This window comes from Varroa destructor, unplaced genomic scaffold (genome assembly GCF_002443255.2).
Source record: "Varroa destructor unplaced genomic scaffold, Vdes_3.0 BEIS01000001.1, whole genome shotgun sequence".
Classification (NCBI taxonomy): domain Eukaryota; kingdom Metazoa; phylum Arthropoda; class Arachnida; order Mesostigmata; family Varroidae; genus Varroa; species Varroa destructor.
The window spans coordinates 27664254-27683499 of record NW_019211454.1 but is presented as its reverse complement, the minus strand read 5'-3'; the positions used below and the strand labels follow the sequence as shown (position 1 = coordinate 27683499).

Sequence of the window (19246 nt, the reverse complement as noted above, 5' to 3'; positions counted from 1 at the left end):
GTCGTAAAAATTGCTATTAATATAATACCATGGTTGATAAATATCGTCCCCCCATAATTGATTACGATTGATATCACTGACCTATCAGCTAATGGTGACCACCTCTCGTCACGGTACCGGTCGTTACTAGCAATAGTTTACCATTTACTCGGTCACACGCTACTACGGCTAAAACTGTTACCTTACGAAAAAAAACCGACACATAATATAGTATATCGAAGGTTAGAAAGCTGGTTTCTAGCAACAGCGTAGCTTCTTATGTTCCACGAAATGCTTCGCCATTAATGCTTCGTGCTGCTTAATAATGATCTCTAACTTCCTAACTTCATATTGACACAATTGAAAGTTGTACTTTATGTTGAAATCATTGTTAATGATTTTCAGTTTAAAAAAAAAAACGCTTGCGATGACTGTTTTGACTACGTTTCGTTTACGACTCTCGTCGGTCTATTAGGTAGCAGTGATCGTAGATGGTTGCTAGGACTCTAGTCGTAAGAAAATCCTAGTCCAGGAGGGATATGCTGCTAAGGTACAAAGTTTATGAAGAGAGAATTCAAAGGTCTAGATTACACCCTCCGGTCTTCTTCATTCTTGACATTATACAAGACGCCTTGTTTAGCTCTTTTTCAAGCCGATAGGATACCCATTCTTGGTATTACTCAGAGAGTGGTCTTAATCGCTGAGTATGATACTGTATGTGATATGCAACTTTTACCTTTGAGATATATAATTTCTCAGTCTCAATCAAAACGCAATTGTATTTTATTTCTTTAGGAATCCTTTAAGGGCTTTCTGTACTATGACATAGAATTGAAGATAACAAGGATCCATTGTAGTTTCCGAAGGATAGGGATTCTATTGAGCTGTAAAGGAGCTACTGTTGAACTTTTTCTATTGGGCAATGATTCATGCGTTGTATCTTCGCGCTGACTCTGCAGAGATGGCTTGCGCCAACCATGAAGGATTTACTGCTGATTCCGTTTTCGACTTTACAAACTATAATTATAATAATAAAAAGAATAGGCCCATATAAGGAATATTAATTCTTTTAATACGCGTACAAAATGAACGCATACTGGCATATTAGATATCTAAACTGGCGAATGTTTACATAGGAGCAAGTAGTATAGGTCTTTTACTTGTGAACGATCATGACCGTGAATAGATATGTGTGCGTAAGGCAGCTGCATAGGCTGTACATGTACCCCATTAAATTTTTCAATTATCTGAGAAAGAATATAAGAAAATCTGAACGAATAGTACATCTTCGTTATTTAATAAAGAATACTAGTGGATAACATAGTCTACTGGCACTGGTAACTACTAGCTTGAATTAGTAATGACTGAAGTAAGGCGCTGATCTTAGTGGAAGCAGGAGTCTCTTGGACTGATGAATTCTAGTTAAAGGAAATGATTTAAATTTAATTTTAACTACGGCTTTAGTTGCATACCAGAAACGGGTTCATCGAGGGCAATGTTTCACATTAGTGTGATGAGGCGAAAAACGTCTGAAGATATCTGCCAAAAAAAAATGAAATAACTACAAACAGTAAATTTCTAATGAGTGGCCTTGTGCTCTAACTAATTTATGCTGCCATTCGTTACGTGAGTGTTTTAGAATGGTCGAAACGTACAATACTCTGCCCCACGACTACAGTCATCGAAAAAATCTGCTACGTCAATAAACACGGATGCATTGTACGGCGAGCTACTAAATGAATAATGGCCCCACGCTGGATCGGTGATGCGGTACTCGGCTACGATGCTTCTGAGCTCTCGTTTGAGCAGCGTCTGTTCTGCAGGCGGGGCATATCGATCACCTTCACTCCAGTAGAGTTTGATCGGCACCTGTTTCGATGTAACAATGCAACATTAACATTACACATTATTATCGAACACGCAGCTAACAAAATAAGTCTTGTGTGTTATAAGAAATATCTCAAAAGGGCGACAACACGTATTTGTTATACTCTCACGTATGTGTCTACCTGTACGATCACATCAAACGGGATCTGGTTGTTGAAAATGTCACGGGCGACAAGGGAGGCTTGCTCGATTGTCAGAAGTCGAAAACGCAGGCCAATTCCATGTTCGTCTGTGTGCATCTTTGATTAGGTGAGTCAGTCGCTGATATAGATTGCCACAGGTATATTAAGGCAAGGTACCTTCAGCCATTTAATTAGATACAAGTAAAGTAGTTTATCGTCTGCAACATGGGCGCGTATGTGCGGGCAGTACATATAACTACTATTCCTTATATAACTCATTGAAATATTCTGTTGTCTTTGACAAGTTAATAACATGTAATCTTAGCTCTGTCAACCGAACAGCAGTAGAAAGTATATTTTTATATATTAAATATAATTCGAGCTTTCTTCACTTAATTACATATATCTCCTAAAACAAGCGACCCCTAATTTTTTTCAAGCGCAGGTTGCGTACAATATTTGCACAGGTAACGTATCAGAGTACTCCGCGTGACTAGGTAGAGCGGTATCTGCCCATAATTGCACACGATAAAACAAAAAGCCACGTCGAGTTACAGCATAAGAGGTCGTAATAAGCGGAACCACGACCCGTGGGCGGTTTGGCAACTATACGATGTCGTAGACAGCTACGGTAAGTCGACAACAACAAGGCGTCATACGAATAAAAAAATATTACACACAGTTGTAGTCGTTACGTTTTATGTAGCGAAACGACAAAGCTACTGTTATACAATGGGTGCAGTGCTTCTCGAGGAAACACGCATATATGAGGTTCGTATAGTCTGGTTTATATAGGCCCCACTAGTCTGTGTCGATATGATGCATAAGTATTTCTGAATAAATGGTACTCCAATAGCTATTCCACTCTCCCTATCTTTCTCACTTTCCTTTACATCAACCGCAGCGGCGGGGGTAACGGCGGTCGTTCCCCACCGCCATCAGTCTCTTCGAGGTTAGATGTGATTTATGGAGGTTCTTACGTGCGTCACCGTGCGTCATATTAGGTCGGGCAGGTCGGGCAAACGTGGTCCATACGAGGAAGCCCACCCGCTCACCCATAATACATCTCGCTAGTACATCTCCCATAAACCGCCACACCACGACGCAGGGACGTAAAGAAACCGAGCCATATCCTGTTGTGTTGTGTAGGCATAATGGCCGTATTAGTCAGAAACGGTGTTCATTCTGAAAAGCTACAGAATGTATACCTTCTTGAACCATGTATGGATGCGACTTCTATTTTTCAATTTGCATTTAACGTTTGGACGTTCTATTCGGGAAAACAGCAAAAAACGTCCAATTACCGACGAACTCATTCGCGGTCATCCCAGTTGACCAGTAAATACAAAATAGTCATTATCAAATTTAACTCGTTAGCTGTTAAGTGGCCCGGAAGGGGTTACTAAGTTATAATCAACAGCCAGCGCATTTTCGATGCTGCTATATGTGTTTAATCAATAATTATATGCACAATTGATTTGAAGCTGAGTTCGTTTTTTAAAGACGCGCTCTCGAACTAGCTAGCAACGTCACAGCTGAATTCATCATAATTTCAACCGTTTATCGTGAAGTCACTGCGTATCGCGACTCAGTCTTCGGAGCTTAGTCAATCATTGGACAGCTCATTCTTGTCTAAGCAAGAGCTTTTGAATGAGGTCACTGCATTGCCGTCCGTTAGCGCTTACGATAGGTGCTAGGCCAGTACGACTTAGAGCGTCGCAAAAAATTCTGTGGATGGACTTCTCCGGCTGAAGACGTCCACCAGCCACATATTTTAAATTTAGCGCCTAAATGCTATGCGTGGCAAAGCTATCCATTTACGCATTTATACATAATTACTCCAATTGGTTTAGCACGCAGCGACCCTAACTAAAGGGTCGAACCAGCCGGTGTAACTACATGATAACATAGCCAGTTGGGAATTTTGTATTCGTCTATCATATTTGATACGCGTGTCTATAAGTTTCTGAAACAAAGTATCAAACTACCTATCCACTCATAACTCTGCCCTTCTCTAATGCTTTAACATTGTTTACTCAAGCGGAAAACTGTTTGAACGCCGCCGACATTTCACGGGAAACCTACCGAGGCAAGTTTGCGTATAATCCCAAGACTTTTCTTTGCTAAGCGGATGAATCGATAAGTACGGCACATAGCTGCATTCCCAGATAGATTAAATTGCACTTACGTGAAGTTCCACTTGATATGCGTAGTTTATATTTAGTTGATATAATACTACTTTTTTCATTTCGCTAGCCCTGATCCATAATGCTGCTATATATTATAGCCATTTGTAAGAACTTGATATGCACTTGAAAAAATCTTATGTAATGAAAAGCTTTATAGAAAACATATGACACAACTGGGAGTAACCTTTGCATAGGCTTGCAGGTAGGAACACTTTCATTTGTGGGAGTGTTGATACAGGAATGAAACAACTTCGGTAATTAACACTAAAAGTACGAATAATAGTGATAAAAAAAAAAAAAAATTGGAGGTATACAAATAGTAGAATAGAAATGAAAATGCCTGTTAGGTTATCTTACATGGATATTTTGTGGATCCAGGATTGGAGGTTCTGTTTGGCCATTGTACATCTCGGGGTTGAGTTTTTTCGCGTCGCCAAATACCCCCCACAAGAAGCGTCCACTTCCTCGACCGCGAGGTTTAACAACACTGCTAATCGTATCAGGCACCGTCGTTGGTGGCCTATGGACTACGCTGTTGTAACGAGCGCGTGTCCATCTACCGGTAACTGTCGCTCGATCAAAGTCATACTCTCGAACCTGTTTACATTGTAGGATGGATTAGCAAATTCATATCGTTACTTCTCTAGAGCAACTTATATCTTGTCCCAGCCGTCAAGTCGCGCACACATCTTATTTGCTGGAGTTGTTTATCTGTATCAGTTGGATCAATTATATCGCTGTCTATATAGTTGTCAGGTGATATTGGAATGCTTGAAGGATAGCTTACTCAGTTTCGTAAATTAGCCCTCATCATATTTATATATATATATATATATATAAAATAGCATCAGATTCGCGGGGATTTTCGAAATTCTTCGCCTTTGTTTGTGGGACATTTTTCGACAGAAATGGGTGTGTTACGATCGAAACTTTGTACAGCTATGAAGAACAAAGTACAGATTTCTACTTCATACCATCAAACTAGCATAAGCATTTTTGCCCCCTTCGCTTACAATTGTTCAGACTAAATTCATTTTTACAATGTCCAGAATGGGCAAGGCAGCTGAAAAAGCGCATACCTCATTCCAATGCGTTGTACACTGGTCTTCCTGCATAATCTGTGAATAGTAGAGAAGATTCATTTTCGACGTACCAGATGGAAAGTGATTCATGTACACAGGGAAGCGTGTCTGTAATCCAATTAGCGCAAAAGCAAATAAATCGTACGCTATTCTATCTAATTTTTTGAAGGAATGTGCTAAGGCAGGACATTTCATGATGAGGCTGCATGCACAGAGGTGCTACACTGAAATAGAAAGTGTCCTGATTATGAAGACACGATCTGGCTACGAAGAAGATTTCACTTGGCTTGGCTCATAAAGCAGTTGACAGTATTGAAAGAGAACAACGCGTTTCCCTTTCTTCTTGCTACTGGCCTAGATAATAGTGGAACCTGTCATTGTTTTGATTGACGATTTGACAAAAACGCTGGCAGTGTCCTCGGAAGACGTTTTATACAGCCCGACTATGATTTAACAGTAGTTGTAGTGCGCTAATTTTCGAGTGATTTGAATAAAATCAGAATGCAGACTTAGCAGACTTTGCGTCTAGTTGATTGGCCCAATTATGCACATCGGCGCAATAAAATATTATATCTTGATGGGGGCGCGAAAGAAGCGAACGTCAGACCAGTTTTGTGCTACAAAATGCGCCCGAGTGTGCCTTTTAACAACAACTCGACCAATGCTGGGCTACCCACCTGGAAGCCCCAAGGAGAAATCACCTATTCATTGGATCTACTACTAAAATTGAGACTAACCTAAATGATTGACGCATAGTTTCTTTCTGTTTGCAGGTTAACTAAGGAATACTCAAAATATTACTAACGAATGACTTAAGTCCCAAATGATTACGGTGAACGTATCCGCAACGCTCATATTGAGTGTACATGACCATCAGGAAAGACACCCTTAGCGCATGCAAACAGTTCGTTAAAATGTGTATTTTTCTTTAATGTGTAAAGGAAAAACTGTAAAGATTTCTTTATTGCATTTCCTTAACCTTTATTCAAGGGCCGTTATTAAAGTATATGCCGGAAACTCAAACGCTGTCATAAGTGCATTACCCACAAGTTAGGAAGAACCGTTCTACCGGTACTTTCTAACGAAATAATGGTTTTATGTGTACACTGTATTGTATAACGTTGTGGTCCTTGTGTCGAATGATCTCCTTTGTTAACTTACCGTATTGAGATATTTGATATCGGTGTACAGGAAGGTCCTTGTGTACCATAGGCACAGCTTGTCTGCTATGTCACAGGCCCGATCGAGCATAGATATCTTCGGCATGACTTCGATTATTGACAGGCGCTGCGTAAATGCATGCAATATACTACTGGTATTACTACTTGTATGAATTAAATATTCTGTTTAACTATGTTAATTACTTTGCTATTACTAGTAGCCTTTACAAATATTATTATTGCCTCCTAACAGTTATCTTGATACCTTATCTTAACATCTATTGGCCGCGTCCCAATGAAGTGGCGAGAAGCCCTCGGCGACAGCCAAAGAAAAAGGCCATCCCAAAGGACCATCCGATTGGCAAGGCATCCCAAAGAAGAGTTGTTGTTATAAGTTACTATCCCAACTGCTCTTTCATCGGTTATCGCAGTACTTCGAGCTCGTCGGTATGATCCCTGAGGAACGGTACGCTTTTAGTTGTAACACCCCACATATACAGCATGTGCCATTCCTTTGAAAAACCTCGGGCAAGCCCTACCCAGCCGCTGTCAATGCCTATTTGTGGTCTTCGTGGGCCTTTAGCCAGCATTTGACATCGCTTTAACAAATACTGCCCTCCACAGTATAGCTTGTCCTGCAGTGCTTGACAGTGTTGTGCAGCTGCTGAGGGCAATACTGCAAGAAAACGAAATTATTGAAAATGAAAATGTCATCCAGTTGAATTCTGCCAAGCAAACCGCAAGGTGACAATCTTCGTCCGCTTTTGTTCTTCGTAACGATCAGTGATTTATCGGGAGAAATTGAAAAGCACTATTCGCAAGTAAAGCTTCTTTCAGATAGATGAAGCTGACACCATCTGTAGCAAGCATTAGCTACCCTCGAGAAACTTGTTGAAGAACCAGGTCTAAGAGTCAAATTGCACAACATGGAAGCAATGAAGGCCTGTCGCGGAGGCACATTTGCTGAAAGGGACATGCTTTGGCATAGCGGGTAGGTGGTTTACGATATCAATTCCTTTACATACTTAGGAATAATGTTGAAACACCGTAGGCGGTCATTCGGAAAACGAGCATTCATTTAAAACAGCGCTGACCCCTTTCGGCGTCAAAGTACTCTGTACATCGCGCCGAATATTATCAAGGTGGAAACACCTCGAGGCCAATCGCGTAAAACCAGCTTTTCTAAAACACATCCCTGGATTCCGCACTTCAGCAAAGAATAGGCTTATCTATCTGCTCGCTGACGCGCCACCATTGGTTAAACAGCTCAGGAGACGGTTCCAAATATTTAAGAGTACGAGTAAAATGCACCCAAACTTCTACCGAAAGGGGTTTGTGACGAATTTTTCCTAAAACGACGACAGGACACGCCGGCAGGTTGTAGCTAGCCACGGGGTCCACGAGTCTCATAGTTGTCATCTGTCTGACTTGTGGCTACCACGACCTGAAAAAGGCTTGCCGATGCCGGCGATACGAGGGTTCATTCTGCCGATACCAGTGACATACGAATCTGTCCAAAAATGAGCTGACACGTAAATTCCGCATTATCGAACAGATAGCAATCATGAAATGTTTACGGAACAATGCCTACATCTTTTAGGCTATCGCTCCTTTGATTTGCCGCGTAGATAAGTCAAATCATTCTACTATCATGGTTATGTTATATCATATTTATCTAGCAACATACTAATTAACTTTGATTAAACATTAACAAATGAGGTCGTTCAAATTGAAGAACTCTGATATGCTTGGTTTCGAATTTTTCCATTTTGAATTTCCAAGAAATCGCGAGTAATACCCCAGGAAGAACGCAACGTTTGGAGGTCACCTTTCGAATTATTCCAGATAAATCAGTGTATTCTTATCTTTATCGTGGTTTCTACCGCCAGCCAAAAGCCTTTGATCATCCATGTATTGCCCCCTTTTCCAAGCAGGCAGGCAAATAACTGTTAGAACGTGTAATAAGTGAAATTTTCGAATTGCAATGTTATACGTACGCCCAAAACGGGCTATATATATGCTATACGAATAAAGCTACTGGTTTTGCTTCAGCCAGTTAGTGTCGTTTCGGAGATCGAACACGGCTCGATAAAAAAATCTGCCTTTGTATTACGCTGCGCTGGAAATTTTTCATTTTCATTGATGAGTAGTCACTGGATCTTATGCGCTTACTCGTGCGACTATATTATATGGTGTCCTTTCGAATATTCTCTATATTTATCTAGAATAGAATTCGTTTACGTACGTACCCCCAAATAGTTTTCCAGCGTTGAGGCAGAATTTAGCCACCAAATGTTTATGTGACACGAGCGTCTGAACGTTCCAAGCCCGGCCATTGCGCGAAGCTTTCTGTTATATTCAGGTCTTTTAGCGAGCAGAGCATACAACGAAGCGCCGCCTTGTGACATGCCTGAAATAACAAATATCATATATATATATATATATATATATTTATGGTCTTCCAGAATATATGGGTGCATGATACGCTTGGTGCATTATTTTTTCTTTGGTAACAATTTTTTGGTAACGATGCAAACGAATGTTGCCTCGACAGTGCTAAAAATAATATAAATACCAATATTATGTGAGTTATAATAGTAACTTAATAATAATCTAGTAGATCTTAAGAGTTAATGTTAGCTTGTGCTTCTAATCAACTGTTTTCTAACAAGCTGTTATCATGAATTTTTCCGAAAATTAAATCCTGCTTGTTGGGACAGCTAAGCCCCAAAGCCACTGGCCCCAACAGATATGTTTGTACGGTATCAAGCTAGAAAATCGGCTTTAATGCCCGCAACTACAGCTGCAAATAGAGGAAAATTGTGAAGTTTAAGTTTTCTTACCAGCGTAGTACACCTGTTCACGTCCAGTGACTTTTAGGGCATAATCAATTTGCGCAGATAAATCCTGTAATAGAATGATATTTTTCCTGACAATGTTATACTAAATAACATTAATAGAAAGTATAGTATCGTTTTCGCATAACAGGCAGTGCAAAAAGCTATAGCCTAATTGCAGACCTCTGTTGCCTCGACCACTCGTCCGCCCTCAGCGTACACCCATATGAAGTCCTCCATTCATACAGGAACATAGGAGCGCTTACGGTACAGGGGTCATTTTTGTGTAACATAAAGCATATCGAGGGTGCCGAACTTCAATTTAGCTGGTCGCTCTTCTACAATACAATAGACATCTCTCGAACAATTGCATTGAAAGCCTTTATTTACAGGAACCACCGGAAACGGTGTCAACCAGGTATACTTATGATGTTCAATTACTGCTATTTCTGTATAAAGTTTTGACAATATCCTACCTATTTAGGGTCCACTTATATTCCTATAACTGAAGTAGTTCACCATATATATATATATATATAAACTTTATTTAATTTTTTATATTATTATTTCTTATTTATGTATATAAATTTTTGGTTGGACTAATTGTCGTTCTATGTAATGTTTTCCATTTTTTTTTTCATCACTACCTAATATTTACTATGAGATTTTGTGCGAGCGTGTGCCTAGATCACTAAAACACTGTGAATTAATTAATTTACGAAAAAAATGATATCTAAGCATGCTTTTAGTATTAGAAGTATTTCAGATTATCGAGTGTACTTGCCTTGGCTCCTATGTCAATGAAAGTATATTGCCAAAATTTGATATCGTAAACACTGAGGTTCGTGTGATGTTTTCCAAAAGAAGATCCCCTTACGTTTGTCAGCCAAACATCGTAACCACGATCCGCCAAGATGAAGCCTGAAAGTGTTACGACAGTGTCAACACTGACGAATAATATCTCACATAGATATAATACAGTTCATTACGCTGTTGTTTCAGACTACGAGAGTTAACGCAATCCATTGTGAAGAATTGCCTAGCAGGCCAAATGAAACGGTCTCCGTTTGGTTTCAAAGGCTTCCTAGGAACAACATCCTACTCTTTTAAATATATTTTTATATTTATAGATATTTGTTTTAAATGAATTCCTTATTCTAAAACATTGTGTCATACTTAGTAAGCTTTAGGTGGGTAACAGTAAAACGCTGCATAGCATTAATTAATAGGCAATAAATTATATGTCAAGGATAAGTAGTGTTGAATTGAGAGATACTGGTCCGTAAGGTCCGTAAGCTATATTATATACCGAAGGAGTTGTTGGGGAAGTCCATGACCCAGATAGTACTTTCAGTTAACAGCGGCGCGCCCAATAATGCAACTCTTCGGTTGGGTTTTGGAGGAAGCGACCCTTTCTTCTGTTCGGTAAGCCTCCCGTGAGGAATGCGATGCATTGTAATGATGTATCCATCTTCGGTGGTGACATAGTGTTTTTCAAAGGGATAGCCTTTTGACGTAACAAGGTACTCCTACAGAATAGGCAGCAAAGCAAGTTATTTTGAAAAGGAAAGCTCATCCGACCTTGGCGCCAATTTTTACAAAACTTAAACACATATATTTTAAAACAGTACGTATGCATAGACATTATAAGAGCTTCCATTACAGGAAGTGAGCTGAAATGTGACAATTTCGGCTGTATTGACATTAAACATAGAGCAATTATGAGAAAGAGGTAAATAAGATAGCGTATTACTGTGATAACAACCCTGCTTATTAGGCAGAGCATATTTGCTGGCCACGAGGGTTCTTTGAAAATGTCTTTTAGCCGAGCATCCAGAAAATATCCATAACTTTATCATAAACAGTTATACATATCATATGAATATTATCAAGCTTAGGTTTTCTTTTGCCTATTCCTTATCCATTGAAAAATTGTCAAATAGCGCAAACTTGTTTAACGGATATGTGATGTTGCAATTACCAAGTAGTTATATATTTCTTACTTAATACGCAATTAACTGGTTTTTTTTATCACCTATACCACGTATATGGTATAAGTGATAAGATAATGCCAAAAACGTGTGTTGATAATTACCAGCGATAATTAATCTGTAAATGCAGAAAAATTTGAATTGTACGCTTACCTTGTAATTTATTATAAAAGCAATACCCTTTCGATGTCGTATATTATAAGTGCAAACAATAGAGATATTATAATGAACGTCCCTATTGGCACATATGGTACCGTAGCTCGAACTTACTACCCTCACAGGCACTATAAACTGATTCATCCTTTTTTTTTTTTATTTGTTTCATTAAATTTTCTATTCAAACAATTTGATCAGTTTGAGCGCTCAATTTCAAACCAGTTCAATAACAAATAACAGATACTGGAAGAAAGTTGAACCTTTTAACATAAAACTAACATATTTTCGAATATAAAATTTTACGAAAAATAAGCTAAACAACAACTATTGCTATAATTTAGTTAAGTTGGCGAAGCTAAGTTAGCGAAGCATATTCCTGAATGCATATTTATTTGACTTTTAACAGCTGTGAGGTTTCTTCAGGTACTACGACTGCATAACTTTTCGAAGTACGATAGTATGCGTTCTCTAGAGTACCAGTTATCACATCAAGCATAGATAATAACAAGTGACTCAAAACTTACTATAGACTTATGGAAGTCAGGGTCAAGATTGCGAAGATTATGTCCTGACGAAAATATACTCGTCAATGGTTTTCCATTAAATCGCTTCTCGGGATCAACACCATCAGTTTCAGTTTGTAGCAAATTATTGCTTGAAATCTTCATTGTCTCATTAGTCACGAAAGACGACGTTAACGCCAATGAATATGCCGTTTTATAACACACAATCACGAACGCTAGCTTTAGTCTGGAACACATAGTTATACTTGGACTAACAATGAAAACTTGGCACGACTCAATATTACTAAGGGAGTTCTATCTGCTTTTGCTTCGAGATGCCGGTCACTGAATTTGGATTGTCAATAAGGCTTGGTGCAGAGCTAGGTCGTAGGCCAAATGAGTTCAAATCAGACCAATGACTATACTAATGGGTCCTAACTTGTTTCATCCGAGAAGCGGCCAGTTCACCACGAACCGGTATGCGAACGTGAGTTTCACGCCGCAGTCCGGATTTATATCCGGGGTCGTCACCGCGTGAGGTGTGTGCGGCTTGCGGAGCTTTTCTACAGGCCATTCAGATCATGTGCAGAAAGCCAGGGCGAAGTGGGGAGTCTGATAGACAGATATAGATAGCTCATCCTAAAGTCCATTAATTTAAAGGTCAGCAAGGTCGCGTATCTGCGATGTCAGATATGCGGAACTGAGCCTCTGTCTGTACCTGTTTTGCCATTAGTGGACACAATAATGTGGCATATTTTGGGAATGTTTTCCGTTTCTGTGGGTCTGGGTCGATGATTGCAATAGACAGATGCCAACACGAAATTCTATGGTAGCGTGGTTCAGGTTCCTATCGTAGCGCAATTAGCACATGGTAACTAGAACCAATTATGTCGTTGTTGGCATTCTTACCGAAGTAAAGCAAGTTTCAGATCAATGTAGTGATGGGGCTTTAGAACATGCTTATCTAAAGTGACTAAAACACAATACATTAGTTTGCACGCACACGTATTTATATATAGGGATTTACTAATAATATAAAGCAAAACAATTATAGATTGTGGAATAAGGATTACATTGCATTGATTGAAGGAAGTATGGAAGGGCATTTACTAAAGGCAAACGCTAGCCTAGTTAGTTAAAACAACAACTGAAGTGATATTAATTAACATAACTATATAGAAGAGCTGAATAACCAAGATAATAATTCTATCTGAATACTGCTAAAGAATGAACCACTTTCGGTAGATATTCGAGCGGCGGTTTTTTTCAGTTTTAGCATTTTTCAGCGAAAGATTACGGACTGAGATGTCTCTTCTGATTTATGTATGTGTACGGTTAATATAATAACAATTATTATTATAAATATAATAATTAATGCGGTGCACAATGTCTTTAACCAGACCTATAAATATACATATAAAACTGAACCGGACTCACAACTTGGGGTCGTGGTCATGAGAAAGGGAAGTGTTTTTAGATTTTATTTTATTTTAGTGTACTGTTCTCTGGCGATTTTATGAGGCCCATGCAACCTTCGAGTGGTTCGCTCTTACCCTCTTGCTGGCCTCATGATTTTAACTGAGGGCTGTGCGATGACTGAATGAGAGACACGAAGCCGGGTATCGAGTTCCACTAAGAAAATGGTTAGTTTGCGAACAACACTGACTAGCTGGGCAGATATCGCAGGCCGAACGCTGTAACACGAGAAGATTGCTGGGAACTTTTTGCACGATTGCCCTAGCGGCATCCACTACGATGGCAAAACAAGTAGGAAACGGGCTTTCCGCCATTCATTGCGCTATCTGCTCACTGTTCGAGGAGAATACGATTGTGTCGTAGCGGAAGCGGTCATCTGAAAATCAGACGAACACAAAATAGTAGTGGAATTTAGGTATAATTGTCATAATAAAGCGTTTACTGCTCAATAGTTGACCAGGGCAAAAGATATCACAAGATTGTATGAGTGTAGTTGTTAATGAAGCAATTTTTCACTGCGAAATCTACGTGATCAATCTTTCACTGTGAACAAGTAGTATATGAGTAAATGATTTGTTACGTTGCCGCTTCCCTAAAATGCAACATCTCTATGTAGCTACGATAGATGATGAATACCGTACCTTGCCTGTGCCGCGTTTGAACTTTTTGTTTTTTTATTTAATGCCGTTTTGTGTCAACGATAACAAGGGCGTTATTAAAATGACTGCCATTACAAGGTATCGACTGGAGTCGGTGAAGGTTATTTTATGTTCTCAAATGCGCAAAATATATTAAGATTATTCGAGGAGATAGACCTCTTGGTACCCAGTTCAATGACCGGGTGCAGGTCTTTTGTTCTATATGTAAGACAGTGGGTGTTTTTGAAATTTCGTCCAGTAAAAGCTCATAACTCTAGAAAACAGGAGCATTTTGTTTCCTAGAGATATCACAGGCACAAGTTGAATAATAGGTGTTTATTGGATTTAGTAACATCTATCCACTTGAATAATGATTGGAATAGTATTGGTGAATTTCAAAACCTATTAATTAACTCGTCAAACTGGTTTTAACGGGCAGAATCATGTGAGATTAGGTCTCCTGAAGAAAGCATCTGAAAGACCAGAAAGCTACTGGCCTCTGTCTGACGGATTAGTAATACCACTGATACAGGGATCAGAAGATCACCTTCATTTTAATCAATCGCACACGGGACAAACCCTTCCGAGTTGGTAGCCACGTGAAGTACCTTGCTCTCTCCGTCGTTTGTAGCGAAACAAAATGAACAAGAGGGAAAAACCTGTCCATGCAGGAGCGAAGGATGGCGGAGGCGCACGGGCGTGCTTTACTCCGAAAACGCTGCGTCGACTCGACGCAACGAAGGAGTGACTGATGCCTGAGGCTACAGCACACTACTGACATAGAGGATATACATGCACCTCTTAGGGAAGACAGTCGCTCACAAACGTGAATGTATAGACCACCTTCCCTATGAAAGTGGCCGTCGCTTCTCCTTATAAGAGATAGTGAAAACCTAGCGAAGAGATCGCTAGAAGATGGGTGAGAGTGAGACGGAGAAAATAGCGCCCACACACACATACGCCTTCAGCCAAAGATAGTGACGGTGAAACCCCAACCTAGCTTGACCCCTTTCATCCCCTTGGCTTGTGAAACTTTATAGACGCTGCTGCAGAACGCTCTGCATTGCCTCGGGCTGAGCTTGCAGGGGAACACTCTAAGTCTCGCACGAGTGAGACAGATTGTGGAGGCTAACGGCGCTATGCCATGCTTGGATGTAGGATGTACTTGGCTAGACCTGGTGCGGAGACACTAGCCCGTGCAACACAATGCGTCCTGGTATGCCAGTTGCCGAGGTACACAACGGACCTGCGTGGACTTAGAAGCTGCTGTGCCTACGTCATGTATGGCGGCAAAACTCGTTTCTTGTTCCTTCTTCTTTGTCAGGCCTTCCCGTTGCCTTGAGACGGCTGGGCGACGTCAGTTTATCTCCGGCAGCTTCTTTCGCGTACACGAAAGCACCCATGGGCAGAAAGCATTAACACGAGAGAAACAGAGTGTTGCTGGCAGCGGTGGGGTGTCAAGAAACTTTGCTTCAATATTTGTGTCAACTCCAATTGTTCATCTGAATAGAGTAACATAAACTAGCTAGCGGTAGTACCAGGTTGTACGACTTATTTTCAACTAGCCCATTTCGTTATGTCGGCTTCTCTTTTTTCTTTTCAGTCATTGCAGCATTGAGATGCCGCGTTACAAATGAACCGACAGGTCTTCCGTAATCGAGGAAATTTCTCTGCTACCTTCTTTCTATAGAAGACAGTGAAATTGCGCTATTCTTCCGCGGATTAGGGACTAGATACCGCATCCAAACGTGTTGCAAATTTTCCATTCTGCAAACGTACTAACGTTTTCTCGATAAAGACACGAGTGGGCGTTGGCAACGTTTTCAGGTCGAAAATTCTTGGCCTTGCTTTACCTATTCTCTAGACAGCGACCTAGGCTAAAATGATAACCTTGTAGTTCAAGAAATACAACTACAACGAAGCTCTGGATATGTACCTATCGGAACTCTCGCTTGATTAGACTTCATATAATAGTAGTACGAATTCGCGTTGTACAATGGCAAACGAATATTTTTAAATAACGTAAAAGTATTCTCTAGATACATTGGCTGTATAGAGTCGCACGACGGTTTGTAGCAAATAAACTTTTTTTTTTTTAATAATGCGTCTGCTTTTTTGGAAGAAGTGTAATAATACATGACGTCTCTCATTTACTGAACATCACACTAAAAACCTTATCACTGGCCTGGAAATTCGCAATGGGTCTTTCTTTTGTATCGTGAGCAAGGTACAATCATTTCTGCGGTTGATTTTCTTATCGATAATAACTGCGATAAGGTCTGTATTGTTTTTTTTCACTACTCTTTTCTGAACGGTACTGGAAGCTACTTCTGCTTTTTGTGCAAACGCATACGCATTTGATAGTATGTTGATTTAAATAAACCCAAGAGATTTAGCATGCCGTTGGCGTTTCTTTCAGGGCAAAAATATTGATTTTTGGTCAAACGACGTACGGGTTTTCTTCCATATTGAGTTTCTAGTTTTGCTTTAAAAAGAATTAGCTTTTTTAGTAACAAAAATAGCGGATCAGCTGATGTACGAAATTAGAACACCCTGTAGACACCTACCGACAACGGCTCGCTTTACTGTTAAACAAGCTTACTCTGAAGCTGGTTGGAACATTCCAACTGATTCGAAACGCGAAATATTACCTTTCCACTTCTTCCAGGATTGATGCTCGTCAGCAGCCTGCTTTAACATATACATAACCTCAAGATATATAAGAGGTTCGCCCGGTTTTTGGGAATTATTTTTATCTAGGGCAATGATAGCATGTCAGTGCATATGGTGTCGACCAGACTTGGAGCGCATCGAATGGGTTTCAACAGGGCCAACCCAGGATTAAGCGGTCGCGAAATTTAGCTTTGAGGGGCTGAACGGATACTGGAAAGAAGGACCCACGGGCGAAACTCTTCTATCTTTGCATGACCGTAAGAACCAACTAAGGGCTTATATATATATATATATATATATATATAATAGAGGCTGCGCACATTTATGGAACATAAAAGAATGCGAAAGAAAGAGGGACAATGAAGATAAGGCAGACGACGCGCAACGACAATATGTAACAATAATAACAGTCGCAACAACAGCGCTAGGATAGGAAGGCAGGGCATATTGACGTTGAAGTAGCAGCGGCGGAACGGTGAATTGTATGCTAGCTGAATGCACATTGAGCGCAAATCGTGTGGAAACAAACCGAATTTGTTGCCTGCATTTGCTTTTGTGTACAGCTTCGTCTAAGGCTCAGCCCGAGCCTAAGTTTGGCCGTGCTTCTAAGTTTGTTGGATCGTAGACAGCTCCGCGACAGAATCGCCAAAGGAATAAGCGCATCTAAAAGCTTTGCTTTGCTTTGCTTTGCCATGCTGCCTACCCGCTTCCCGTTCTACAATCTCCGTGAACAATCCTTCACCTCCGCTACTCCTTTCTGCTTTTCTTCTTTGCATATATGTACACACAAAATAGATAGATTGCAGATATGGAGCCAATGGGGTAACCAACTCCCACCTTATTGTTGTTAGACCTCGTGGGTTCTGTCAATGATCCAGAGGCACGAGGAGGATGGGAAAAAAAAACTCGGTAAAGTAGTGTCGGTGATATAGACGCGTGTACGCTGCTGGGCATAGGGTGGCTGCAAGCAGGTTAAGTTCATATACAACCAAATACCCTGAGCAGACATAGAAAATATTGACATGCAACATACAAAGTCTTCCCTGTAAAGATGCTTTTTGGACGTCTATGGAACGGACGCGACCCTGAGTGGAATTTACGTTTGTCGTACATTTACTGCCGCACTGCATACTGTCTGCTGATTTTGTGAAAGGCGGCAACAAATTACGAACAGTGCATTATAGTTATTATTAATATTATTATAGTATTATCGCCACGTCCGGCCAATAAAAATCGTCTAGTCCGGCTAAACCACTTAAACTAAAAATGTTTATCGACTAAGCCCAAGATTGGCGCAAAGATAATGATTAACTTGGTCGTATCAAGTACTATTATCATTTATGGGTATAACAATATAAAAATCTCGTTATTTTTTATGCTGTCGATACGAGTTTTTTTTTAAGAACGTGGGTGAACTCTAGACCATAAAATCTGTGTTCGTCTAGTGTTTCCGCAACGATCAAGGTTATACTTCAACCCAAATAGGATCGGTAAACATTGTCGAGAGTTGGCAGCTCGCGTGATGGGAAATATTTTTCCCAACAATCATTTCTAGTCCCAGTAGGAGGTCAGACCCCTGACCTTTGGTTGGTCTATGGAAATGTGCCTCTTGAGTAGCTCAGTTGCGCTACGACACCGACTTTATTTAATGCTTACATGCAGCTTAACTTGTCACCACTGGCCAGACTTTCCTTCTAAACGAAGAATAAACAGCTGATGTTTAAACTCGCATCGTGTCAATTGTAGACATCGACAGTCGAAGGTTTTCAGGTACCGCCATTTCTTTACTATCTATGTTACTGTTATCTTATTAATTAGATGTTGTTTGACGTTTTAGCGGCCCCATTGCTGCAGGCATATAATTACTTGGTTAAGATCTTGGCGCGCCGTACAGTGGCTTTAAAGGCTTTTAAAAAAGGTTTAGGGTAGTGTGTCTGAACACCTAAAGGGTTACAAGCAGCTAAAATCTTTAGGTGTTCTTTAACGGATTTTTTTTTTTAGTTAAATCGCCATTGCACACTAAATATTAAAGTGCGTGGTAATAAAGAAACCTACGGGAAGCGTTTTATCTTTTCGCCATTTTTGTTTTGTCAACAATAATCCCAACTATTATATGGCTCTTTCTTCTAAGCACTTAGAAATATAGCAATAATTATTTTAATTCCAATTTACGAATTGGAGTAGCTAATCGAATCAGCTAAAATTATTAATTGGGAAGATAATCGAAACACGATACGCTGTCATAGATGATTTTTATGACCGTTAAATTTCAAGAACAGATCTAAGAAAAAGTCGTTTTTCGTAACTTCATGTAACATTTCGTGGACCTCATAAGTGCGAAATTACCAGGTAGGCAACTCAGGATTTCTAATAATAAACAATACACAACCAAAATATGGAACACCTGGACCTCATAGAAAGCTGTGAGATTAATAGAGCATTATCCAATTCTGTGTTATAAAAAAATAAGAGCAACTTTCAACAGCAGATTACTTCTTATATCCGTTTAGTGGACATTAGTAAAACGGTGAAACTATTAATTAAAAGCAAGCA

General features: G+C 39.9%; 2 protein-coding genes across 2 annotated transcripts; both read right to left on the bottom strand.

The window, feature by feature from the left end:
- Nucleotides 1-1030: 1030 nt before the first annotated feature.
- Nucleotides 1031-9322, bottom strand: LOC111254508 (uncharacterized). Its single transcript, XM_022815422.2, has 6 exons — nt 9263-9322; nt 8669-8829; nt 6421-6546; nt 5257-5367; nt 4535-4774; nt 1031-1848 (listed from the first exon to the last, which is right to left on the bottom strand). The coding sequence occupies exons 2-6, from the start codon at nt 8825-8827 to the stop codon at nt 1615-1617; spliced, it is 870 nt and encodes a 289-aa protein (XP_022671157.2). The 5' UTR covers nt 8828-8829; nt 9263-9322; the 3' UTR covers nt 1031-1614.
- A 661-nt stretch (nt 9323-9983) lies between these two features.
- Nucleotides 9984-12404, bottom strand: LOC147758465 (lipase member M-like). Its single transcript, XM_086977077.1, has 3 exons — nt 11928-12404; nt 10566-10785; nt 9984-10177 (listed from the first exon to the last, which is right to left on the bottom strand). Exons 1-3 carry the CDS (start codon nt 12162-12164, stop codon nt 10008-10010), a joined length of 627 nt encoding a protein of 208 aa, XP_086833203.1. The 5' UTR covers nt 12165-12404; the 3' UTR covers nt 9984-10007.
- Between the last annotated feature and the right edge of the window lie 6842 nt (nt 12405-19246).

Excerpts from the sequence above, each read along its gene's own strand:
- LOC111254508 (XM_022815422.2), bottom strand. The coding sequence starts at position 8,827 with ATGTCACAAGGCGGCGCTTCGTTGTATGCTCTGCTCGCTAAAAGACCT. Across the intron at positions 6,547-8,668 it reads CGCTGGAAAACTATTTGGGG|CGCCTGTCAATAATCGAAGT; the intron begins GTACGTACGTAA and ends GCATTTACGCAG. Across the intron at positions 1,849-4,534 it reads TGGATCCACAAAATATCCAT|GTGCCGATCAAACTCTACTG; the intron begins GTAAGATAACCT and ends ACATCGAAACAG.
- LOC147758465 (XM_086977077.1), bottom strand. The coding sequence starts at position 12,164 with ATGTGTTCCAGACTAAAGCTAGCGTTCGTGATTGTGTGTTATAAAACG. Across the intron at positions 10,786-11,927 it reads CTGACTTCCATAAGTCTATA|GAGTACCTTGTTACGTCAAA; the intron begins GTAAGTTTTGAG and ends CCTATTCTGTAG. Across the intron at positions 10,178-10,565 it reads CTTCCCCAACAACTCCTTCG|GCTTCATCTTGGCGGATCGT; the intron begins GTATATAATATA and ends TAACACTTTCAG.